Raw genomic sequence first — 25,879 nt, forward strand, 5'->3', positions numbered from 1 at the left:
CATTAATATACTTAGGTGTATTATTGTGTTATTGCGTACACTACACGAGCAAGTAGGCTACATTATGGTATATTTACACTATAATACGTTTCTAATCATTATATCAATGGAATTAAATTAATGCACTTTTGAAAAATATAAATATTCACGTGTAAAAGTGGTTTCTCAAATATTTAAATATTTGGTAAATATTAGGAATGCTGGAACGGTGTAGGTGGCTTATAGATCCCAAGCCTCCTGCCTGAGCCAATCAATAGTTTGTATTAGATTGGAAATATGAGCGAGAGAGAGAGAGAGAGAGAGAGAGAGAGAGAGAGAGAGAGAGAGAGAGAGAGAGAGAGAGAGAGAGAGAGAGAGAGAGAGAGAAACCTCCAGCCCAGCGAGGACAAACTTGCAAGAAGCAGAGCATGCAGAAAAAGCTCTGCAAGACAACGGTGCAGCCGCTCGACGGGTTTTGAAGCTCCAGCAGCAGCAGAGCTCGTTGCGGATTACAATGATTGCCACAACTCAACAAAACATGACCACGGAGCCGGTATGTGTGTGTGTTTATTTATTTATTTATTTAAATCTATCCCTACTTTGTTTTTCATCAGATTCACACCAGCGTGCGTGCGTGCATGTGTGTGTGATCTCTGATATGCAGTGGGGAATTCCTCACGTTTACCCTGAATTAGTGTTTTTAGTCATTTCGCCACACAGACTTTTTCCCGTCAATATCCATCTGCTGGACACTGGACAGCCTTGACTGTGCACTGCGGTGCAGGCTGCTGTGGTAACTCGACGTCCACAGCCTCGCACTCATATTGTCCCTCTGTCCCATGGAGACTTTTATACCATGATATCTGCATCAGCATTTTTTTCTTCCCCTAGTATAATAATGACAGATAAGAATTTGTCCCATCAGAAAAATGTCCCCTCCAGCCTGGACGTGCACGGTGACAACGAGGCTCAAACCTGCAGCCTGCACTGTAAGATTGATTATCCCTCTGCTGTGTAGGTGTATTGTCACCGAACAAAGACTATGAGCCAATACATGCACTGTTTGGTGTTTTTACTCACACTATTAACACTCATTGATTATGCCAAATGCTGGCTTTAATGAAATATCTATAATGCAAATTATTCTTTAATGCAGCTTTCCCATTCAATTGTAAATAACATGCACACCTGCTCCAACGGACAGTTCATCTCTGTCACTAATCAATGTCACACTTTGTTTTTTTAATTGGATTTGAATGACTTGTGTGGATCCTCTAACATGCAGTCCTTCCCTCTTTGAATCAAACTTTCCTGTGCTGCATCAGCCATCGTCCAACAAATGTGACTCTTGTGTTTCTGTTTCTCTACAGTGCCGAGCAACAATTGAATACCTCGCTATAAGTGAGCTCTCTTAAATAACAAAATGTCAACAAACTGTCATACTTCCTGGGAAAGATTTTCAATCATGAGCTGATTAGTGCACAGCTGACCTGGAGAAAGCGTGTGAGACACTATGGAGCAGTTTAATAAAGTCTAATTGGTATGCAATATGAGCACAGTGATGTTTGACATGAAGTGTCGCACTAACCTTTAGTTTATTCTACTCGTGCTGAAGGGTCTGTGTGATAATACTGCAGCATTATTGTCTCCTTGAAAGGGAGCCACACAAGGCTGCAGGGATTATAAACAATCCATTACCTGCAAATGTCGCAACATTTCAGGTCACAGTCTCTAATCAATCTTTACACTATGAAGTATTTAATGAGGCCACCCTGGGTTACGATTGTCGCTCTCCGTTTATGAGAAGATGCAATGATTTATGGCATAATTTGGTTCGCTTCTTGTGTGTGATACATGTGTGTATCACAGTATTAGACCTTCCATTCTACAGTACGAGGAAAGAGCGTGAACATAAATGACTTGTGTCACCACTCTGTCATATACGAAATGTCATGTCAGGATTACATAACGCACTGGTTCAGTTAATCCCTGGCATGAAGAAAGAAACATTTAATTAGTTGTTAATATGGTCAATGCAGCTTTAACATTCATCTGCAGCTGATGCTGTGACAATAAAACCAAGTGTATTATGTCTGTGTATAATGAGCATATTATAAACCTATCCATTATAGTTAGAGGATTTCTGGAGAGTCTCACCCGAGTGACAAATGCCACATCGTTCTCATATTTCACTGAAACACTCAATCATGGCAACTGCAGCTCTCCCACATGGATTTTGAGTGATGCTGCTGGTTTATTAAAGGCAGCAACTCAGTCACTGTGATTGGCTGGACATACTGAGGAAAAGCGCCCTCATACATACTCATAGCCTTTTGTACCGTCATGTGCTTTTTGCATGATGGGGAGCATAAAAAGAGTGAGCCAGCGTGGCCTTGCAGCGCTAGAGGCTAAAGCAGCAGGTCTTTCATTTCACAAAGGCTTGTGCTGCATTGTCTGGTAATAGCCTCGAGGGCAAAAAAAAATCTGCCCAGTTAGTCCCATATGGTGTCTATACCACCCACTTTTTATTTTTATTTTTTAATAAACGCAAAGGGAGAAATAGTGGCTCAGTGAGTGGGAGCGCAGAAATGTGTCCGGATGTGATAAAAGATAGATATAAATCGATATTGAGCTGTAGTATCTCACTACTACTGCAGATCGGTTACCATTTATTACAACCACGTGACAGTTACAGCCTCCTCTAATGACAAGTTCATTTTAAATGAGGCACTGAGCGATATTGACATAGCAATACATACGTATGGCACTTGCTAATCTACAGTCTTCCCTTGTGAGCAATTACAGGATATCGTTAAAGTGAGGCGCTTATAGTTTATGTTGAGGTGCTGTATGTGTCTGATCTCCCACCTTTTTTTATTGTGTGGTGGATGTGCCACTGCTGCATCTGCCAAAGTCATGTAAGTAATACACACATTTGCCTGATGTTAACAGAAGCTTTATGCAAATCCAAAAACCAGAAGCCCCAGACAGCCTGCAATGGTTCCCTCGTTCCTCTGCTTATGATTTATTGTCGGATTCTTCATGCCTCAAAGACACAGAAGATGGAGTTAGGAGGTCTCCAGAGCCTAATTTATGAATTCTCAGCACTGCCTTTTTTATTCTTCGCAGCCTCGTTGTGTTGCTCGATGTGCAGATTGAGAAATTGTGTTTAGCGTGGATTGCTTTTCTTCTCTCAATCAATACAGTTGGAGTTGTTTGATTTTTGTGTGCGGTGCTCCGCGAAGAAGAAGAAGAAGAAGTCAGTTATCTTGCCAGTAATCTGTTTTGTGGGCAGTTTAATTCACGCTTGCAGTCCGATAATTGTGATTCGTAAAATGAAATGATAAAAAAGCCAGAATGAGGCCGTGTGTTCTACACATGGAGGTGTCACACCTGGCGAGAAACAGTGTTTAACAGAGTGGCTCTTCCTCTGGCTGTATTCCCACTATTAATTATTTCCCCCTGGACCGTGTACCACCGTCCAGCTTATCGATTTGCTCATTTGGTTGAGTTATAAAGCCCCTCGCTCCACTGGGAAACAGAAGAGCTTTCTCTCCTCTCGTGCAGTTCTTTATGGTTTGCCAAAAAAAATAAATCCTCTCTACCTTCAGAAGAGGTATATCTGTAAACATTACCTTTTTGATTTGCATTTTTCAACACTGTTTGGTGTTTGGCTGACACTCATCAAGGCTTTTTTCCTCCAACTCCTGAGGGGTTTCAGAGGCTGAATAAATTAGACGGCTCACTTAGATTTCATATTTGATCTTGCTCTGAAGAAAACCCCGATTCCCAAAAGCCTCACACAGTCCAGCTCGTCATCCTCTTCCCCTGCGCCTGCAGTTTGTGCCGCACTAAGATTCCCTCACGCATCGGGGTCAGCGACCAGTCAGCGCTGACGGCTCCAACAATGTTCACTCTGGGGATCCTGCTCGGCACATCTCTGCACCGCATTTGCAAGTGTGACAAAACTCCTCATTTCCCCCAGAACGTGGGATTCTCCCAGGTGTGTTACAACGACGACGTGACCTTAATTGGAAGCATGATCTAACGTCTGGACTCAGTGGGGGATGATAGGAGGGTTTCCCATTAGGATGATGTTTCCACTCTCACGTTGCTCACAGTAATTAGACGGAGGAGTTTTGGATTGAAAATGCTGCGTGCTGGAATCAGTCAAGTGGAGGAATTTAATTTAAAAATGTCTCTTTCTACTATGAGATCCTGGACTATCAGTATTTATATGTTTTATGTAACCAAGACATTGTTATTCGGGGTTTTAGCAATTTTACACAACATACACAACATAAGTGTTCAGTCAAACAGAAACTATTGAAGATACATATGAAGGTAGATTTGTATCTTTTTTAGCCGAGCAAATTTCTTGTTTGTAAGTAAATTATCTCCAAATCTTTGCTTTCAATTAAAGAAATTGCTCTCGACAAAAAAAAAAAACGCTCTCAAAAAAATTTTCCTTTTTTTTTCGAGAGCGTTTTTTTAGAGCAAATTTGAGTTCTGAGAGCTTTTTTTTTTTAATTAAAAAAAAAAAAAAAGAATTGCGTTTTTTGGAGCAAATTTGAATTTATTTTTTTTAACAATTTTTTTTTGGGAGCGTTTCTTTAGGGCAAATTTTAGTTCTGAGAGCGTTTTTTTTTTTGAGGATTTTTTTTCTCGATATTTTTAAAAAATATATATTTTTAGAAGATTTTTTTTTTCCAGCATTTTTTTTTCCAGCAAATTTTTATTTCTCATAGTGTTTTTTGGGTTGTTTTTTTAAGAGCAAATTTTCTGAATTGAGAGCAAAGATTTGGAGATAATTTACTTAAAAAAAAACAAGATATTTGTTCATGTAAAAAAGACACAAATCTACCTCCATATATGTACAGTATGAGTCAGAGATGTCTGCTCCCAAAGCCTTCATAGACTGCTGTAGTTTTCTTTATCTGATGGGGGGATAATGGTGGTGAGATTGTGTGCTGCGACGCCAGCAGATTGAGACTAAACCAATTGTTAGAAAGATCGGTTTGGATACACAGAGCATAAAGGTTCAAACATCACTTCAAAGTTGTTGCTGCCGGTGTAACTGGTAGTGGTTTTAATTTGAATGTGTTATAATACTGCAGCCGAGGAGATCTATTAAAGATGAGACCTTGGCAGGAGTTCTGTGCTGGCAACCGACTCGCGACAGAACAGAACTTGTTTGTCTTCCATTCATCTCGGGGATAAAATAAAACTGCTTCCTTATCATAAAAGACAGAGAGAGAAATTCTCCAAAGTATTTATTTGGTGAAAACATTGTGAATGGAGGATTTTTTCTAAAATCTGAACAAAATAAATGTCTTCCAAAGAGACAATGGAGAAACCTCGCTGCTTCAGGTTCAACTGCGTTGACCTTTACTCGCCGGCCCCATGTGAATTCGCCATGTTTCACTTTTCTGAAATGGATTTTCAAAGACATTTTTACTCCATTCATGTGAGCGCATTCTTAGCTTTCAGCACGTTAATTCACGATGTCAATGCGGGGAAAGAAGTGTGTGTTTGTGGAGAGGATTTGTTCGACGTGGCTCATACAACTGAGTCAGGGACAGCTGGTGTCACAGGGAGCAGCAATCTGTTGACCAGCAGGCCGAGACGCCTTCCTCTTCCTCTCCAGCTGCCCTCCTCCTCCTCCTCATGCCTGGAGGAAGGTGATCTGAACAGGCAAGGCCGCGAGGGTTCAGCCAAAAGGTGGAGCAGCCATAATAGGGACTAAAATGTGTAGCCGCTGTGTGATTGAACCTTCAAACTCCAGCCGCTCGTTACGAGGGAGGGAAGTGCAGCTCGGGAACAGCGTGCAATCGTGTTTAATGGTAACTGATACTGATGCTGAGCCCTGATCGCATTACGCAGGACACACACAGCCTTGAAGAATCATTTTCTCTCTTGATAACTGAAGTCTATAATTTATTACATAGTTATGTAGTCCCATCTACTTCTCCTCCTTTTCATTGCCTCGTTAACAACTTCATACGCTGCTGTTGAAGGGGATGAAATAGGTAGCAGCTTTTCCTATAAAAACCACTCAGGCAACACATATATCATTACAACTTCTACCTCTTTTCTTTTCTTTGAGAAACCACATGCCCATCAGTCGTGTATCAGGCGCAATGAGGCAACGATGAAGGAAAAACGCAATAGTGCAATAGACAAATTTGCTGCAGCAATCAAAGTCTGATGTGTCGTGTGTGTGCCACAAATTTAATGCATTTCTCACACAGAAAAAAAAGTGTGTAATTAAGCTCAGTCCCCTCCGTGGGGCTCGCTGCATTGATGTGCCTGTCGTGGGGGTGAATTTTCTGTGAGAGCGTTTGAGATGGAGCGGCGCTAATGTTCACCCTCGTGTTGGTGTGTGTTTCCTTTTCCCCATCAGGACCTGGGGAGTTCAGACGGTCCCCCGAGGAACTGGAAGGGCATCGGCATCGCCATGGTGGTGATCCTGGCCGTGATGTCTCTGGTCATTCTCTCCGTCGTCCTCCTCACACCCGGTAAGACGAGATGCTCGGAGGAGGAAAGGGATTCAAGGGATGGCGTGGTATTCTGGGAAGTTATCTGGGAGGGAGAAAAGTAAATTCCCACTTTTTTTAGTTCCATACATAGACTGTAATGTTTAAATATAGGTTATATATATATGTGTGTCTGCTAATATCTCACTCATTTTATGCTGGTGGTTATTCCAATGTCATGTAAGTAATAAACACCATTGCCTGGTGTTAAAGGAGCTTTAGAGGAACGCAGGTCCACAAACACACTCCCCAAACAGCCTGCAATGAACCAGAAGTTTCACTTTTTTTGTTATTGTTGGACAGAACTAAGCGAGCTGCTTTCAGTCTTCATGACGAGTGAAGATCTTTTATATTTAATGCACAATTCAATTTCACCAAAATGTCGAACTTGCGGTTATGTAGGCAAGCATTTTACAGATGTTTCAGATGTTTCAATCGTTAAAACAGCAACATTGAAGGAGCGTTAAACTACATTTAGAGCATTCATAATGCAGCAAAGAACTATGTGATATGTAAGGATCTGGTGGAGTAATACCTGCAGTAGAAGAGGAAGTTGCCCTCTATGTGTGTGTGTTGTTATCCAACCAAGCATAAATTCTATATATAAATATAAATGCTCGCAATCTCGTCTCTTTAAAAATGAAAGAACAAATGAGAGCATGTTGCATGTCTTTCGATCTTTCAAATGAAGTAAAAAATGTGAAAAAAAGTCCCAAACAGAAGCAGATATGTAGACCAGGCTCCAACACAATCAGGCTTTGCTGTACTGTAAACATGACATTCTGTTTGATTTAACTAATTCACTCTTTGTCTCTTCGTCCCTGAAGACGAATCTCACTTATTGCTCCGTTCCCATCTCACGATGGAGGATCTGGAGGATGAAGAGTTGAAAGTTCACGACCCCTGTGTGGCATGGTTGAACGGTAAGCTCTCACAACCTACTCCTGACTCACAAAGTGCTCGCGCCGGTTTAAATACACTTCCATCGATCTCACCTGAGACTGAGCCACTGGTTTGCATATGGAGGTAGATTTGTGTATTTTTTACCCGAGCAAATTTCTTGTTTTTTAAGTAAATTATCTTCAAATCTTTGCTCTTAATTCAGAAAATTGCTCTTTAAAAAAACAAAACAAAAAAAAAGCTCAAATTTGCTCTAAAAAAAACACTCTAAAAAATCGTCTAAAAATAAAAAAGGCCCAAAAAAATGCTCTAAAAAAAATGCTCAAAAAAAATGCGCTTAGAGAACTCAAATTTGCTCTAAAAAAAAACGCTCCAAAAAAAATTTTATTAAAAAAAATAAATAAATAAAAAAACGCTCTCAGAACTCAAATTTGCTGTAAAAAAAAAGTTCCAAAAATATGGTCTCACAAAAAAAAAATTTTTTTTTTTTTTTGAGAGAGTTCTTCTTTTTTGGAGAGAACAATTTCTTTAATTGAAAGCAAAGATTTGGAGATAATTTACTTACAAACAACAAATTTGCTGGAGTAAAAAAGACACAAATCTACCTCCATACTTGCAGACCCAGCGGCTGTTTCTGCCTCTGTGGGTTCAAGCCGTCGCTGTAATAACACATGATCCTCTTCCTCTGAACTGTCTTTACCCCGTCAGACAATGAAGTGGCTCTCCGCACCCGAGAAGGACACGTCCTGTCGTTCAGCCTCAACAGCAACCTCACCTCCACTCTGGTGGACAACAGCTCCCTGGTGAGTTACAGCAACACAGCTTTTTTTAAAGGACAGCGGACAGATTTCAGTATTGATTGGCTTATAGCCACAGACAGCTGGACAAATGGACCGGCCAATAGCGCTTCCAGATGGAGAAAGAGAGAGGGAGAAGCTGTAGAGTGCCTCTTTTTCCACTTCCCACACTTAAGACAAATAAAGAAGTGGCAGAGTGACAGTATTATGAAGGTAGATTTGTATCTTTTTCACCCGAGCAAATTTCTTGTTTGTAAGTAAATTATCTCCAAATCTTTGCTTTCAATTAATTAAATTGTTCTCTCTCAAAAAAGACTCTCTCAAAAAAAACATTTTTTTTTGCGAGCCTTTTTTAAAAAACCTTTTCATAGAGCAAATTTGAGTTATGAGAGCTTTTTTTTTTGAGCAATTCTTTTTATTTATTTATTTTCGAGCAAATTTTTGTCCTGATAGCGTTTTTTTTTTTTTTGAGAATATTATTTTTTTAAAGGTTTTTTTAGATCAAATTTGAGTTCTGAGAGCGTTTTTTTTTAAGAGGATTTTTTTTTTTTTTTGAGAGCAAATTTTTTTAGAATGTTTTTTTGAGAGGAATCATTTTTTTGAGAGCATTTTTATTTATTTTTTTGAGAGCAAATTTTAGTTGTAGTTTTTTTGACAGGGTTTTTTTTTGAGAGAGAGAGCAATTTTCTAAATTGAAAGCAAAGATTTGGAGATAATTTACTTTAAAAAACAAGAAATTTGCTCAGGTGAAAAAGACACAAATCTACCTCCATACAGTATCAGCTCATTTCCCCCCCCCCCAAAATATGGCTGCTCTGTGAGTCCTTCTCAGCATGTAGCATCAAAGAGAATTTCCCAAGCAAGGGCATCATTTTGAACGCCGCCTCTGCGCGACACTGACAGATTTATATGGGTCATCGCCGAGGAGCTTAAAGCAGGGTTGTGTTGTCAGGTTGAGAAGAAGTCTCTCCTCTTGCGCTATGATATGATATGCCGCTCTGGCTAATTCCAGAAACGAAGTACATATTCCTGTATGAATGCCAAGATGCATATGGAATTTCCCCCATGAATAAATGAATGGCTGACACAGTTTTAGCTCCGGAGTGTCACACATTGAATCAGAATTAAAGGAGAATGGAACCGACCTCAAAAGTTTCTGAAGGTTTAATCCCAAAAAGACCTCAATTTATAAGCTGGGAAACCTGAGTGCTGTTGTAACATTTCTAACTATGAAGGAAAATATTCAATTATTTTATACCCACAACCACTGTCTTCTAAAAACTATGATTCCACACAACGAACCTTCATTGTTTCTGTCATTTGTGTTGCCTTTCCTTAATCAGGTATTGTTGTTGCGGCTTTCTTTTGTCATTTTAAGCCAAAAAAATGACCTTTTTTTAACAAAGCCGAACCAATTAGCTGTGTTGCCTCAACATAAGAAAGGATTTTTTAATTGTCTTTTCGTGTCTGACATTAAAACACGGCTGTAATCCAGGAGATTGTACATTGTAATACCCATAGGACCATATAATTTAGCAAGGCCCAATACGTAGCTTGTCAAATGCAGTATGCCAGAAATACGTCATCTTGCATCTTTTTACAGTATTTTTAGCCAGCGTGCTGTTCCGGCTATTCTGACCCATAATCCTCTGCTGCAGTGAATACAAGCAAGCAAGTCTACATTTGAACCTGTGGACATTTTCCCTGTGAACGTAATTGAGAGAGCAGTTTAGCTGTTAGGGAACGTCACTTTGCAGGAGATAGGGTTGTCTCCCGAGGAAAACAAATGGAGGTTTCTGATGATGTATTGTCTTATCTTTCAACAGGACTTGACTGCAACTACATTTCAAGTGTCTGCAGACAAGACGTCTGTTCTCTTGGCGTACGACATTCGACCGGTAAGTTTTCTCTAAATGCCACGTCGACTCAGACTTTACTCCAGAACGAGCTCTTTACCTTCAGAAGACTTCCACGGTTACATACATTATCCTGCTGATATCAAAGACTGTTACCGCTCACACGCTTCAACATGTCTGTACAATAAACCGCTGAGTTCGTTCTAATCAGAGCCCAGAAGAAACGACAGAGATGAGGAGCGAGAACATGGAGGAGGAGGTTGAGGAAGCTGTGTGTGTATGGAGGTAGATTTGTGTCTTTTTTAGCCGAGTAAATTACTTGGTTTTTTTAAGTAAATTATCTCCAAATCTTTTGCTCTCAATTCAGAAGATTGCTCTCAAAAAAAAACCAAAAAAAAAAACGCTGCCAGAACTCAAATTTGCTCTAAAAATTTTTTTTTTTAAAAATGCTCTCAAAAAAAACGTTGAAAAAAAAATGGAGCAATTTTTTTTTTAAAGCAAATTTTTTTTTTTGAGCAAAATTTTTTTTAGACCAAATTTTTTTTTAGAGCAAAGTTTTTTTGAGAGCAAATTTTTTTTCAGCCAAATTTTTTTTAAAGCACATTTTTTTTAGAGCAATTTTTTTAGAGCAATTTTTTTGGCAGCAAAATTTTTTTTAAAGAAAATTTTTTTTAGAGCAATTTTTTTGGAGCAAATTTTTTTTTAGAACAAATTTTTTTAGAGCAAATTTTTTTGGAGCAAAATTCTTTTTAGAGCAAATTTTTGTTTTAAAGCATTTTTTTTTAGACCAAATTTTTTTTGAGAGCAAAATTTTTTTGGGAGAGCAAATTGTTTTTTAGAGCAAAATTTTTTGGAGAGCAAATTTTTTTTCAGCAAAATTCTTTTTGAAGCAAATTTTTTAGAGCAATTGTTTTAGAGCAAATTTTTTGGCAGCAAAATTTTTTCTAAAGAAAATTTTTTTTAGAGCAATTTTTTTTGAGCCAATTTTTTTTAGAACAAATTTTTTTTAGAGCAAATTTTTTGGGAGCAAAATTCTTTTTAGAGCAATTTTTTTTAGAGCAAATTTTTCTTTTAGAGCATTTTTTTTTAGACCAAATTTTTTTTGAGAGCAATTTTTTTTTGGAGAGCAAATTTATTTTGAGAGCGTTTTTTTTTTTTTTTTTTTGGAGAGAGCAATTTTTTTCATTGAGAGCAAAGATTTGGAGATAATTTACTTACAAACAAGAAATTTGCTTGGGTAAAAAAGACACAAATCTACTTTCACACGTTTGTGTGTGTGTGTGTGTGTGTGTGTGTGTGTGTGTGTGTGTGTGTGTGTGTGTGTGAGTGTGTTGGTTCTGCTACTGCGGCACTCGTGAGCTCCATAACACCCCTCACCACATGACTGGGATAACATATGTGGAGTTGAATATTTAAACCGGCTGATGGCGGACGGTGCATTGGGGGTGTTGAGGAAAAGCTTAGAGTGAGTGATCCATGTGATGGAGAGATGGAGAATAGAGGAGGGGATGGAGGAAGTGGGGCTCAAGGAGACGGAGGGGTAAAGTTGGAGCTGCAGTAATGAAATCACCCCGCTTGTTTCGGAGGGGAATTTTAATGAGAAGCTGACACGAATCCCAATCGCAGGTGGTTTTTGGTCGACACAAAACCAAATATTTTTGCTCCTTTTGCTTCAACACCCCACAGCCTCACTCTGCAAACACCCGCACCATTAATAAATAGTTCGCTCTTTCCTCAAAGGGCATGCAAGTCGTGTCATTTGCAAGTAATCACCGACAGAGGGAAACAGAATTGGGATGAAATTAAAAACCCTCAGTCCATTTCCCCCCATATTTTATTATTAAAAACCAGAAATCAGTTTTTTTCTGCTCTCTCTCACTCTCATTTGTTTAGCCACTTCTTTTCAGGAGGGGTGAATGATCATGGAAACGCACCGTATCCCTTCTAACTGCATTATTCAGTGATTAACATACATTCAATCATTTTTCAGATATCTCTGCAGAGAGAGAGAAAGGGCTCAGATTGTTGTACAATCTGTGGATTGCTTTAGATTTAAACCATTAGCATAGTTTCTTTGATGTCAGCAGGAATTATCTCCTCTCATCTGTATGCTCAGTGTGTTCCTACACTGGAGGAGATCCGAGGCAGTATGGGAACGCCACCTGGAGTCATTTAGAAATGGATATGTTTGCGTTAGCCTGGTTGGCATTTAGTGTGCATATGGAGGGGGGGGGGGGGTTATTCCTCTATTCTGCTCATCCTCCTCTCTTTCTCTTCACTCCTTCTTCCTCACCCTCTGCCACTTCTTTTTTTTCTTGTCCATCTCTGGAAGGGATTTGTGCTGACTGAAGCAGTTTGCGCTCAGGCACCGGCTTTGCTGTTCGAAAGACACACTGCTGAGAGTGGCAGAGAACGAGGGAGGAAAACACAGAGAGAGAGAGAGAGAGAGAGAGAGAGAGAGAGAGAGAGAGAGAGAGAGAGAGAGAGGTGGGGGAAGACACTTGTAAAGAAGGGAGTTGAGCAGAAAAATAGGATATGCACCATTTCCCCTCAAATAAACTGCCCGGTTAAATCAATCAGAATGGCTATCAAAGAAAGACAAAGATGCTAAAAGGAGAAAGCTGCAGTGGAGAGAAATGCATGAGCAGGCTCTGGGTGAAGTTAAAAGGCTTCTCTGGGTTTTGTGTTAGCTCTGAAGGCTTTAGGGAGGGTTTTTGTGCCTGCTGGGTGAAAATAAATGGAGTCTGATAAGAGGGTGTACATAGAAGTGGATTGGGGATTTGGCCACATGGGAATATGAGAGGGCGAGCAGATTTTCTGTATACAGGAAAATGTCTTTTTTCTTCAAAGCCTCTTTGAATTAAATGGGTTTGTGTGCAAGAAAGAAAGAGAAGTCCATCATATATCAAGCTCGGATTGTTAAGGTGGAGGCAAACGGACCAGCACCTGCCAAGACAAGTGCAGTTCAGGGACAAATAAGACGCCAACGGAGTCGTGTCCACACTCTGCAGCAAACGCTGATGGGTGCTGGTACCAAAGGCAGCGCATAGCGGGGCTGCTCAGAAACGTTGTGAGGGAGATATATTCTTGTGTATCCTGCAGGGTACACATATTCTAGCTGTGCTCTTGTGTTGTAATACCTATGTTTACTATCTTATGAGTGTTTAATCTGTGTTGTATGCATCCGCCCCCCATTTCCTAGACATGGATTGGGTGGTAAAGTGTGTAGGGGGGAAAGCAGAGCAATCTGGAGGATTTATTATATGTAACAGGCGGCCACATTAGAATTCACTCTTCCTCTCCAAGACAGATGCTCTTACGGTCGCTCTGTTTGTCACCCTGACACACACACACACACACACACACAAACGCACAATAAAGTAAAGCCTCTGTCGCCCGCCCCGTGATGTTAAATCATGAGCAGAATCTCTGGGTTCATTTACAAATCGCAAACAGTTGATTGAACGTGTTGCACGCGGCGATGCAAGGACCCAGATCAGTCCTTGTCTCTGCATCTTTTCCTCCCTTCCTGTCCTTGTTTCCTACTCCCTCCCTCCCCTTTCCCCCCCATAGTGTTGGACCAAGTCATGCCTCCTTCTTCCCGTCGTTGCAGTTTATTTTGGGTTGTGATCGTAACATCTGTACGCCCGTCATGCTCAGACGTTACGTCGCAATCAGATCTCCATTTCTTTAGATGGCCTTTAGAAAGTCCTTTCTTTCTTTATCGCCGCGTCTTTCCATCCGTGCATTTTCTAGCAACGGACAAACAACACAAGCGGGAGGGTGGGGAAGAAAAAAAAAATCCAATTTCACCGCTAAGTGTGCTGTATAGAGAATGTGACATTTAATTTCTTTGGGGACTGGTTATTCTGAAGGGTCAGGCGGCTTTGAGAGCCCAGTGGGCAAATAGCCTGTTTCCTGCACCCGTCGCATGAAAAAATGAATAATACAAATCAATATATTACCGATAATTCGTCAGGTAATGCCGTAGTCAATCGCGGTTAACACACACACACACACACACAAACACACACATTCATTTATTCTGGGCTTTAGTAATTCTTCAGCGTGATAATTGAATTATTCATCGAGCTGCTGATGCCTGTGTGAGGGTTTCCAGCCAAAATTGATCTCAATGGAAAAGATATTAGCCGTAACAATACTATTTAATAAGAATGTCTGTTAGAAAACACAGTGGAAATAATTTAGAGGGATTCTTTATGTGGGTGGGATTCCCATTTAAAACAATATGTGTGAACATAAACTACACTCTCAAAGCCAGAAACCAGAGAAGTAAGTTTTAAACGTGTTAATTCTGCTCCAAAGACACTGAATGGGAGATTTTGTGGATCCACAGAATGTTTTTTTCCCCCTCCAATAAGATTTGTTCAATTGTAATAATTAAAAGTTAGATCTATTTTATAATATAATTGCTTTTCACAAATACACTACATGTATTTTAATTTTATCCCTACTAGCTCCTGTCTGTTTCCCTTCATGTGCATATTTATGTATTCGATATCAGACAGCAGACCGAGGTCGAAAATGCAAATTGAAATGATAAATTGTACGTTTTATTTCATTATGCTTTTGCATTTCCTGCGCTGTCTTTCACGCTTGCTATCTTGCTTAATTGTTAACCAAGGTAATCATGCATCACGTACAGATAATGTGCTTATTTTAGGTGAAATAAGAGCAATAAATTGTTATGAAACTACTATGAATACAATATTTTTTAATTTAATTTTGCATAATGTTGCTGCCCTTTTAAAAAGCAATAAGCCACAGGAAGCAAACCTTCCTGTGGCTTATTGTTTAATTGTAAGGCGGACCCTTCCTAACCTTTGTTTCATTTGTATTTAACTTTCTTTACACGCATGTGTGAGCACAGAAATACATGTGTGTTGACCTCTAAGTGCGGCACACCTGTGTGCATGATATCCTCTACCTCTTTCAGGTGTTCTCTCAGTCCTTCACAGCCTCCTATGCTATCTACAATGTGGCTAATGGGTAGGTGCTATCATGAATGCTAATGCATGGGCTGCACTGAGGCATGAGCGTCGCCAATGCAAGCAGACCTGCGGATTGAAAGACTCCCCCCCTCCCCAGAGTGTGTCTCATCGAATCAGAGTCATGTTTCTGTCGGACATGCATTCATTCTCGAGTGTTTTTTCCAGGTTTTCCATACCGCAATGTGTAAGGTTTGCACTGTACCTCAGATTTCACTGCCTGAGATTCATAATCAGCATTATATCAGCGGAGGATGATCCCTGGAGCTTCTGAGGAATGGTTCTGATGAAGGGATTCAAGAGGACCTGCAGTGTTGTGCATTGCTTGAGTTTGCCTTAGAGGGGAAAAATGTCTGCCTGTCTATGGGAAGAAAATGCAGCTCGGAATATATAACAAGAAACGTTGCACTCTTGCATGTACCAACTCCATCCTCTGTTTAGTTTGTCTGCATCTTGCTCCTTTGTCCTCACAGTGCAGTGTCTCTCTCTCTCTCTCTGAAGCGAGGCTCAAAGGCCAGGGCATGGATGGACCAGCGAGGGCTGCAAACAGGAGAACTCGTCCCTAAAAAGTGGGCTCATGTCTTGAGTATTTGTGTGTGTCGCAGGGATCTGCTGGAGCTTAATCCTCCGGAGAAGGAGAAGGCGGCGCTACAATATGCTTCCTGGGGGCCTCAGGGGAGCCAGCTGGTAAGCCGAGGGGCCTCGTTCACCTGATCCGTCATCTAAATCAGCTGCACCTGTCGATACGATAAGGACGTTGTCTCAACCTCAAAGTCCCTTTTGACGTCGTTTTCGTAATGACAACATGGACGGTATCACGTCTCTGTCGTTCTGAGATGAACTCCATCTCGGGGGTTATTGCAGAGGCCGTGTCGCTATAATGGTGTTGTTTCATGCTCATAATATCATTCATCTGCCATCCTTGTAATGTAATTGGCTTTTTTGCTGCTATGTCTGCAGCATATTAACTGGCAAGCAAAGATGTATTGGCTCTCGCTCGCTCGTGCCGGCCAGTGATTCATTCAGTCTTGGACGGCGTCCGACCGGCGCTCGATCCTGGCAGCCGTGCGATGGAGCCTTCAACCGTACTGTCTTTGATAATGGCTTCGCTCTCTCTCTCTCCCTCATGCCAGGCCTATGTGTTTGACGGAGATATCTACTATAAGCCGAGCGTGACCGGCAAAGCTCTGCGTCTCACAACCACTGACCTGGAGCAGAATGTGGTGAACGGGCTCTCTGACTGGACTTATGAAGGTTGGATGTGTTCCAGCACAAAATATGCAAAAGAAGAAACCACAAGCTGACAAGCAATGATTATGAACAGCAGGTGTATGCTTTGAGTCTGATATAACACCATGTACTGGTCTTTTAAAACAGAGGAAGTGCTTTTGACATATGTCGCCCACTGGTGGTCTGTGGACGGCGCCCGGCTGGCGTACCTGACCATCAACAACTCGGCCACACCTGTGATGGAAATACCTCACTTCCTAGGTGGTCTCTACCCCTCCAATGTGCTCTTCCCTTACCCTAAGGTAAGACATTATTAAATAACCCTTCTTTATGTTTAAGTGTATGATGTCAATCCCTCGTTTCAGGTATTCATCAACACACTATGATGTTCATTTAGCAAGTTATAGTCCTTTTGATGACATGAGTCACTTCTGATTCCAAGACAATGTCCGCGTTTCCAAGATTCGATCGTTCTTAATGACTTAAGAAGGCTCTTAAGAAGAGTTCGGCTAAGAAGAAGCGCTAAGATAAGGGTGTTTCCAAGACGCTTTCTTAACTGCCTTCTGCTGTTTAGAGTGGGTCAGGCTGATCTCACATTTCCTTCTTAATAAAAGATCTTCTTAAACTAAGAACAACTCTGGGAAACACGTCCTTCCACAGAAGCTCTTACCACTTAAGAGCTTTTTAACAAATCTGGGAAACGCAGCCAATGATGGTCAAAATCTAAGATGGCAAAGACCAAAATGCCAAATTCGAAGGCATCAAAACCATTTTCGCAAACCACTGGGGTGATGTCACACTGACTACATCCACTTATTATATATTCATGGATGTAATATGGGCCATGTTCTCTCATCCTGAGAGGAACCTGCCAAATCTCCAAGTCAAGAAACGAGAGAAAGAAGGTCCCAAGGATTCATCCTGTGGGGCACCATTGATATCTGCGCCAAATATAATTGGCAATTTATAAAAGGAATTGTCAGGACATCACAGTCTGGACCGAAGGGCTAGAGAATGGTCACGTTTTCTTTAGCACGGCTAGAAGGATTTGCCCGTTCGTCCGCTTTTTAATTTGTTCATTTGATCGTTTTTTGTTGTGCTCGCAGGCCGGCTCAAGCATCCCATCCGTCAGCCTGTTTGTGGTGAACCTGTACGGTCCGGCTCACACTCTGGAGATGATGCCTCCCGACTCTCTCAGGGCCAGGTACCGCTGCTTTCTGAATGCAAGACCCAGAGATGCTTTGAAATCGCTGAATCGGTGTCTGATACCATGTGGTATCAGACACCATTATGTTAATGGGGACTCTTGACATTAACCTGTCAGATAATATTACCCTTTTTTTCATTCCTCTGCACCACTTCGCCCTCATGTCTCATTTTCTGCATCCCCTCTTCAGAGACAGCTACATCTCCATGGTGACTTGGATCAGCAGCACGCGCCTCGCCGTCCGATGGCTGAATCGCGCCCAGAACCAATCGGTGCTCTGCGTGTGCGAGGCCACCACGGGGGCTTGCTCGGAGGTGAGCGGGCCGTCCGTCGCTCAGCATTAGTAATCCACAAATGGCCTCCGCTGCAATATTTATAAACACGGCTCTCATATAATTTTTGCTTCTTTCACACTGTGCTGGGGAGTAAGGATCGATTTCTTTAAGCTCTCACACATCTACTGGCTGGATTCATATATAAAGTCATTTTGCTGCATGAGGAGAATCCTCAGTGATGTCGTGCTTGTTCCCTTTCGCTGAATCCTCACAGATTTCTGTTACCCATTGCCAACAGTTTATTATTTCTATTTTTACTAATTAATACATGCATGTATTTGCACAATTGATTAATACATTTCTCTCTATTGGGTGATTCTAAATCCAAAGAAGCACAAAATGGCCATGGACATAATGCAAAACAAGCGACAGGTAATGTATTGCTCATGTTTTTTAACGTTTTATTACACCTGTTTACCACAACTGTCTGTGTTTTTGACAGAAATGCTTTTCCTCAACAGGATGTGCCATTGTTTTCAGCAGACGGCTCTGTGTTTTATACGATCTTGCCAGCGAAACAGGGCGCTCGAGGAGAGTTTCACCACATCGCTGGTCTCTCAGCCCAGGTGAGTTTTGAGGGAAGTCATCCTTGAAAGATTTCTGACAAAATTGGTCGTTAATATTTCAACAGGAGTCACACTGTGACTACAGATATCTGCAGCAAAGACCTTTAATGTCTGGTTTGCTTCATTAAAACATCCTCCTACTCTCTTATTTATTGAAGCAATTTGGTTTATATTTGTCTTTGTCCCTAATTACGAAAACACCATCTTTTATTTCAAGAGTCACTTCACTTGTTTTTACTGCAATGGACGTTTTGCTTTTTTTTTTTACATCATGGAGGGAAGTTCAGTTAATTTCTATTTAGCAAGAAATGCATGCCCAGAAGGGCAATTAAAGAGGTTAGATGATGCTTTTGCATTTGTTGCTGCCTTTTTGTCATTAGTGGACAGATGTGTAGAAGCATATGTTACATAAATGTCGGGTCTCTTGGCACAGAGAATTATAATCTGGGAAGCCAAAAAAAAAACAGTGTACAGTAAACGGGATCAGAACCAGAATCAAGTAACAAATGCTGAAATATGTTTAGCTATCACATGAAAAGATCTAGCAACTAACTATTGGAAGTGGACCTGTGTGAATACGCCTGTTGTATTACAGTGAAACAGGAAGCCAGGTTTAAGCAGAGGACAGGTAAGTGAGGCAGTTAATGCCAAAGACAACCAGGCAGAATGTTGAACAAATAACATGGAGGGGTGTGAGGGGTTGTGACACCTTTTGGGATCATGCAAATCATTAGTGGCTTCAGCTAAAATCACAGGTTTTCTATGTTTCTCTCACTTCAGTCCTGTTGTGATAATATCAGTCATTCTGTTCCCGACATCTCTCTGTAGCCGTCATCAATGCTTCCATCTGGTTGAACTTGATGGACTTTATCTTTGCCCGCCTCCATCCTCTGACACACACTTGCAGTATCGCTGCACCTATTTCTATTCTGTCGCTTCGGCTGGTTTCCACGTTGCTTTTCATCTCTGTTTTTTGTGTGTGTGTGTGTGTGACGCAGCCCGCCATCCCCTCCGTCCCGCCTCGCTTCCTGACATCGGGGAGCTGGGACGTCACCGTGCTCTGCGCCCTGGACGAGAAGGCTGGAAGGATGTATGTGAGAGTCCCAGTGTGTGTGTGTGTGTGTGTGTGTATGTGTGTGTGTGTGTGTGTGTGTGTGTGTGTGTGTGTGTGTGTGTGTGTGTGTGTGGAGAGAGATGGGTTTAATCACCTTTCAGCAGTTTAACGGCTCGCGGCTCCTCGCTATGAATAGAAAAGTTGGGGCTGGAGCAGAATAGTGGCCGTCATTAAAAAAGATCATCTCTAGCTGTAAGCTGAGAGCAATTTAGAGACGTGTCAGCGCCTGAAGAGCAACTCCTTTTGTCAGGCACTGAGTGAATGGTCCACATATTGTCTGTTTAAAAATAACTCAAAGTGCAATTTCAACGCCCAAATAAGGCCCAAATAAATATCCTGAACTTGAGTTTGCTTGTGGAAATGCTTTGCCACTGAAGACACTAAATGATAGCTTACATTTAGACAGAGCAGGTTAAGATTTAAATCTGTCTTCATCCTGCTGGGTGCAGAAACCCCTCATGAACCCACTGACAATCGAGAAGTCAATTGAAGATCTAGTCAGTTGTTTGCCAACCCAAAGCCTGCGGGTTGATTCTGCTTTCAAGTCTTTCTGTCTCAAAAGCGCTTTACTTTCATAGAGGTGGATAGTTGACGTGTGATGCTTTGATGCACATTCACGTCACTTTTACGTTTTAAGTAGGATTTAACACAGTATGTCTGTGTATTCTTGTCGTGAATAATTGATATCCAGAATAATTACGATGACGTTAAGAGGCCTAAAGGTGATCGGTGTTGACATAACTTGCTGTGTCTGTGGTTTGTTTTTCTCACCGTCAGCTATTTCCTGAGCACAGAGGAATCCAGACAAAGCAGACACCTTTACAGGTAAAGATTCAGTTCATTCTGTTCAAAGCTATTCAAACACATTACTGACATTAGCCCCAAGATGTGTGTGTTGTTACGAGAACAGTAGCAATGCTAGCATGTCTCGTTATTAACGTTGAACTCGAGTCTACAGCCCAAACACTGCGGTGATTTGAGCTAACATGCTAACATCAGCAGGCTAACTTGCTAACATGCTAATGTAGCCGGTATAATATTTACCACGTTCATCGTTTAGCGTGTTAGCGTTGGATAATTAGCACGAAACACAACGTAAATTGTGTAAATACCTGTAAATTTCATCACTTTACAGGTATTCCGTTTATAAAAGATAAAAGTGTACACATAATACGTTATGACCTGAAGGTGGCGCTAGAAGTAAGTTCATTTAATGCCAATGCGTCCAATAGTTGTTGAGACATTGACGATTCATCCTCTCAGGACCATGAATGTTTATACACAACGTATGCCAATCCATCTGATAGATATAGATAGTGAGATATTTTTGTGGATATGTGGACATTTTGACCTGAAAGAAATCATGAATATCCCTGACATTTTATTTCACTGAAATTCATCGGTTTGGACCAAAAGCAGTTGCCTTCATGCTTAAATAAGCATTCAGAAGAGTAAGTGCCCATTAATGTGTTGATATGTGAATCTTTATTCTCGTGAGCTGTACATACTCGAGGCCAAGAGCTCTCTTGACACATTCATTAAAAAAAAGCATCCGTCTCAGTGGACTCGGGCCATCTGTGCTGACACTTAAGACTCCCTTTTCTGTTCCCTCATCCGCCTGTCTTCTTTTTTATTAGATTACATGGCTTTGGGCTCCAGGAGATGGCACAGCATTTTGCAGGAGGGACTGTGGCTTGTTTAAACTTGGTCTGTAATTAATCTTGTATGAAATGTGTAAGCAGCAGAGTGGAGAGGGTCATTCAGAGAGCAATCTGTATCACCGCTTTTATGTCTAGTCTTATTGAACACGCATTTGTTTCTTAAAAGTCAACTGCTTAGTTAGTCTCAGGACACCGAGACTTTTTCCTCAATAGGCTCGCAATTAATTGACCCACTCCTGGTGCTAATCAGACCCCATCACGCTGTCCTCTTCCTCGACCCCGCGTGGTTAATAACCCCTTTTTCTCTCGTGTGTGTCCAAGTGTGGATCTGGATGGAGTGTTTCAGCGCCGGTGCATCTCCTGCACTCTCCTGGACGGATGTCGCTTCTTTAAAGCTGAATTCAGCCCCAATCAAACCCACTTTGTCCTCTATTGTCTAGGTAACTGAGAAACACAAAAAGCAAGGAGGATGCTTTCAAGCTTTCACGCTGCTCAGACAGTTGTTTTTTTTAAATTTCTTTCTTTTTGAAAAATCCCCCAGGCCCAGGAATACCTAAAGTGACGGTTCACAGTACAAAGGACCCCTCCAGTGAGTGCTACATGGCTTGTCTGATTTATTGTATAATGACACGCACGCACACATGCACGCACGCACACATGCACGCACGCACACACACACACACACACACAAGGCTCGTCTGCAGTTTCCTGCTACAGCCTGCAGAGGAAGCTATATTCAAACACACCACAATGTAGACTCTTTAATCCCAGGCGTGTGAACACTGCCCTCTGTCTGTAGCTCTCAGTCAGAGCTCTTTGCAACCCGGTGGCTTTATAGTGCGTCTGTTTTGATATTCAGCATTCATTATCTGACGCGCTGGGGTTTGATCTCCTGTAGGATACGTCGTCTTGGAGGATAACAGCCCTCTATCCAAAGCTCTGGAGGACAAGCGGCTCCCTGAGACTCTGTTCAGGACACTCCCAGCGGACAACCACGGTACAACAAAGTAGACAGTGGGCTCTATTTGATATAATTTGATGTTTAGGATATGAGCCACACAAATACGAACAATCCCAGATCACCTTGGGTGTCCTGCTCAAGCAGTCAGATTATATTTAGCAGAGGCTGCAAAGGTTTCTCAGCCTGGAAAGGGACAAATATAGTCCAGCTATTTTTTTTAGAAATTAGCTGGGCATGGTTTGTTCAGATTAAGGATTCACTTTTATTTAAATGAGTTTGCATGTGCTTCAGAGGTTCAGATGAATGTCACGGAAGAGGCTCTAAATAGCTGCAATTCTAACATGTCTATGGACAGTTGACCTTGTTTTTCTTTTCTTAGATCTACACCTGAAACTATCTCTACCTCAGGGTTACGAGGCCAACCTGCACCCTCTCCTCGTCATTGTGTGAGCATCGCTGTACAAGAGTTATTTCCAGTCGCCTGTTTCGCTAACCTATGCCCCCCTAGCCTTTTCTTTCACTCTTCCACCCCCTCAGCATGTGTTCTCCGTACTCGCTGATCCTGTTTGTCTTGTCGCTCAGGGATGGCGTGCCCGGCAGTCAGTCGGTGACAGAAGAATTTGTCCTTGACTGGCCTCAGGTCCTCTCCGGCACTCACAACGTGGCCCTGGCCTGGGTGGACGGCAGGAGCGGCGTCGGCCGCGGACAGAAGACCGCCAGTGTGGATCCGCGCAAGCTCGGCTCAGTTAGAGTCAAAGACTATCTTGGAGTCGTCGAGTAAGTTTAGTAATGCAAACAAAATACAGCTCTATAATACACATGAGAGAATATTGCCTGTAAATAGGATTTAATGATATATCCACAGGCTGTTGATGCAACTCCCTTACATTGACGATCGTCGGATGGTCCTATATGGCAAGGTTCAAGCTTTTTGTTTTTATATTTGGAAACTCAATTCTCCTACTGAAGTCAAGCTCTTGCGTGCTTTGTTTGTTCTAGCACTTTTCGGTTTCTCCTTGCAGGCATTTGGCGGATATTTAACTCTCAAGATGCTCGCTGCTACAGATAAGCTCTTTCAATGCACGGCCGCTGTGGCGCCAATAACTGACTTCAGGCTTTATAGTGAGTTGCCATTCTGTCATTAACTATTCAAACATTGAGTCCATGGGAATTGCGATGAAAAGGACATTAACAAGTGTTTGAGTACAAGTCGTTACTTATTTCAGGTGCTGCATTCTCAGAGAGGTATCTAGGCCTTCCAGCTAAGGAGGAGCACGCTTACTCGGTGAGGCTGTGCATATATTCTCAGTTACAGTTTGTTTTGTTCTTCCCAAAACCAATGGAGTCTTAACAGTTTTAACAAAAACTGAACATTTAACAACATATAAATGTGTACAAAGGTGGGATTTATTGTAGGGCTGTTGTTAGACTGCATTAGTCTCAGTTAAGTGTACCTAAAATACTTCTATTATGATGGCGTGTCTTTTCAGACTGCCTCTTTGCTGGAGGAGGTGAACAAGCTGAAAGATGAGAATTTCCTTATTCTCCATGGAACTGCAGATGGTGAGATTTTGTGACATGCCATGTTTTTTAATTCTTTTCTTCCTACCTCTAATTTCAATGTTTCTGTGTATTTGGCCAAAAGCGAGGGTACACTTCCAGCACAGTGCGGAGCTCCTGAGCAGGCTGGTGAAGGTGGAAGCCAATTACTCCCTGCAGCTGTATCCAGACGAGGGCCACATTCTGAGGGAGGCGCACAGCGTCCAGCATTTCCAGCGGACAGTGGTGAACTACCTCCAATCCTGCTTGAAGCACAGCATCCTCCTCGATCCCGTAGACGAGGAAGAGGAAGAAGATGACTGAGAGACCGGAGCCCCTTCCCTCCTTCTGGAAGGACTATCTTTGGACTGAATGCCATTGTATGCATTACCTTGGGTCGAATTACCAGGCACAAGAGCAGAAGCGTGGGGACCAAACACATCAGATCATCTCCTATACATTCTGGAAACATTGATGTACTGTATATCTTGTTGCACACAGTTATGTTCGCTGTTATACTGTAAGTTTGAGGCAGTTTGTTTACAAAATTCACTTGATATGGTGTGGATTGGAAGGCTACTGATTCTGCCAAAGGTTTACAAAGATTTTAAAACATGCATGTCATAATGGCTGCATGATGTGGATTAGTTTATATAGTATTGTCTGTGTTTTGCAGATTTAAATTTCACCCATCGGGGGTATATAGAATATGCCAACAGCCGGGAACACAAAGGCACAACTGGACTACGAGATCATTTTCAGATTCATATAGATCCATTCCTCGAAAAATGTACAATGCATACAAGATATTTTAATCCTAAACTCTAATACAACATGTAACCTGGTCCTAACCTGGTTCTACTGGTCACTTTGCTGATCAGACTCTCCACATTCTCTAAGATTATTTTAGCTCTTTTGCACAATGTATTCCCCATCGTAAATAAAGTTCAATGACCCATATGGATCATTCTTAATGTGCCAAATACATTTAGTGGACTTTATCCACTGGTTATTTTTGCATCAATTGCATTTTGGGATATAGAATGAGGATGCAACTGTGACTATTTACACCACAAGCTCTGGTTCAAGGACAATTGCAAGAACGTCTATGTAGGACTGTCTTTTTACTGTGTTGGGAAGTACAGTATGTTTCTGTTTTCGTACATCTCATCATTTTAAATTTTTTTTGTGTATTGCAGAATTAAATTATATCTTTGAACAATTTGTTGAGCCGTTACCTTACAGTCCACAAAGGAAGTACTGTACCATGGTATGGTATTGGCAATTAAACTATCAACCAAACCATACTGGTAAACTGCATGCAGTGGGTTTGAAAACTAATGACCTTGAATCTAAACAACCGGCCACTCCTATTTTCAACAATCATTGACAATAAAGTTTGAACATCTTGTTTTACAGGAAAACTCCAGTTTTGTTCCTTCAATAAACACCATGACTGCTTAATATAGCCATCTGGATAGATAATTATGAAAACAATCCTGCCGTGCTAACACCTGGTAATTACTGACTTTGATCTCTGCAGAGTACTGCTGTGTGGCAGCTAATTTACAGCTAATATTATCAGCTATTACTGCTTTAAATGCTTACATAGAGCATGACCACTGTTATTATTCAACTGTATTTCTTCAGACACATACAGCCATATAAAATATAGTTCTAGGTTTTAGGTGAGAATGCCAAAACATACATAACACGATACATTCATAATCAATGCATGTGGCCTATGATAACTTAGGCATATACAACATTATACCTTTATACATCATAACCTTTTATTCCTTTAAAGATAAAGTATAATTAAATTCAGGCAACCACATTTAATACTACACCACATATCTTCAGTTTAATGTTCCTCATTGATCTTAATACTACATTTTCAGGGTTAAAGATCAGAGTCCAATGTATTGGTATATATGTAGCACTGGTGCTAGTCAAACTTGATCAATCAAAATTTGTGTAGAGGAGAATCCTTGTCACAAAATCCAGGTGAAGGGTCGTTGCAACCGCTTCGTCAACTGTATTCAGTATCGCGATATCTTCTTCTTCAACTGGATAGAAAAGTGGAGAGTTTATAAAACCTCGGTCTTGAACAGACCCTGATTTGCACCTATCGTCACTGACAGAGAAAGAGCTGTTATCCAATCAGCGCTAACCTAAAAGCCTCTCAG

The 25,879-nt window shown here is 41.3% G+C and overlaps 1 protein-coding gene across 1 annotated transcript; it reads left to right on the forward strand.

Annotated features, from left to right (window-relative positions):
- The first annotated feature begins 374 nt into the window (after positions 1-374).
- Positions 375-24,912, forward strand: LOC137800026 (inactive dipeptidyl peptidase 10). The gene is made up of 25 exons (XM_068597007.1): positions 375-532; positions 6,383-6,497; positions 7,343-7,438; positions 8,124-8,218; positions 10,039-10,110; positions 15,026-15,078; positions 15,683-15,764; positions 16,211-16,331; positions 16,455-16,609; positions 17,414-17,511; positions 17,705-17,828; positions 18,180-18,221; positions 18,311-18,415; positions 19,414-19,505; positions 20,307-20,354; positions 21,512-21,630; positions 21,732-21,779; positions 22,089-22,187; positions 22,531-22,597; positions 22,734-22,928; positions 23,017-23,071; positions 23,174-23,273; positions 23,378-23,436; positions 23,642-23,714; positions 23,797-24,912. The coding sequence occupies exons 1-25, from the start codon at positions 494-496 to the stop codon at positions 24,012-24,014; spliced, it is 2,370 nt and encodes a 789-aa protein (XP_068453108.1). The 5' UTR covers positions 375-493; the 3' UTR covers positions 24,015-24,912.
- Positions 24,913-25,879: the final 967 nt, after the last annotated feature.

Source organism: Clinocottus analis, unplaced genomic scaffold, assembly GCF_023055335.1.
Source record: "Clinocottus analis isolate CAN_PGR_092001 unplaced genomic scaffold, fCliAna1.0.p SCAF_4, whole genome shotgun sequence".
NCBI classification, from domain to species: Eukaryota; Metazoa; Chordata; class Actinopteri; order Perciformes; family Cottidae; genus Clinocottus; species Clinocottus analis.

Coding starts and splice junctions, on each gene's coding strand:
- LOC137800026 (XM_068597007.1), top strand. CDS start 494: ATGATTGCCACAACTCAACAAAACATGACCACGGAGCCG. Junction 533..6,382: donor AAAACATGACCACGGAGCCG/GTATGTGTGTGT, acceptor TTTCCCCATCAG/GACCTGGGGAGTTCAGACGG. Junction 15,079..15,682: donor ATCTACAATGTGGCTAATGG/GTAGGTGCTATC, acceptor TGTGTGTCGCAG/GGATCTGCTGGAGCTTAATC.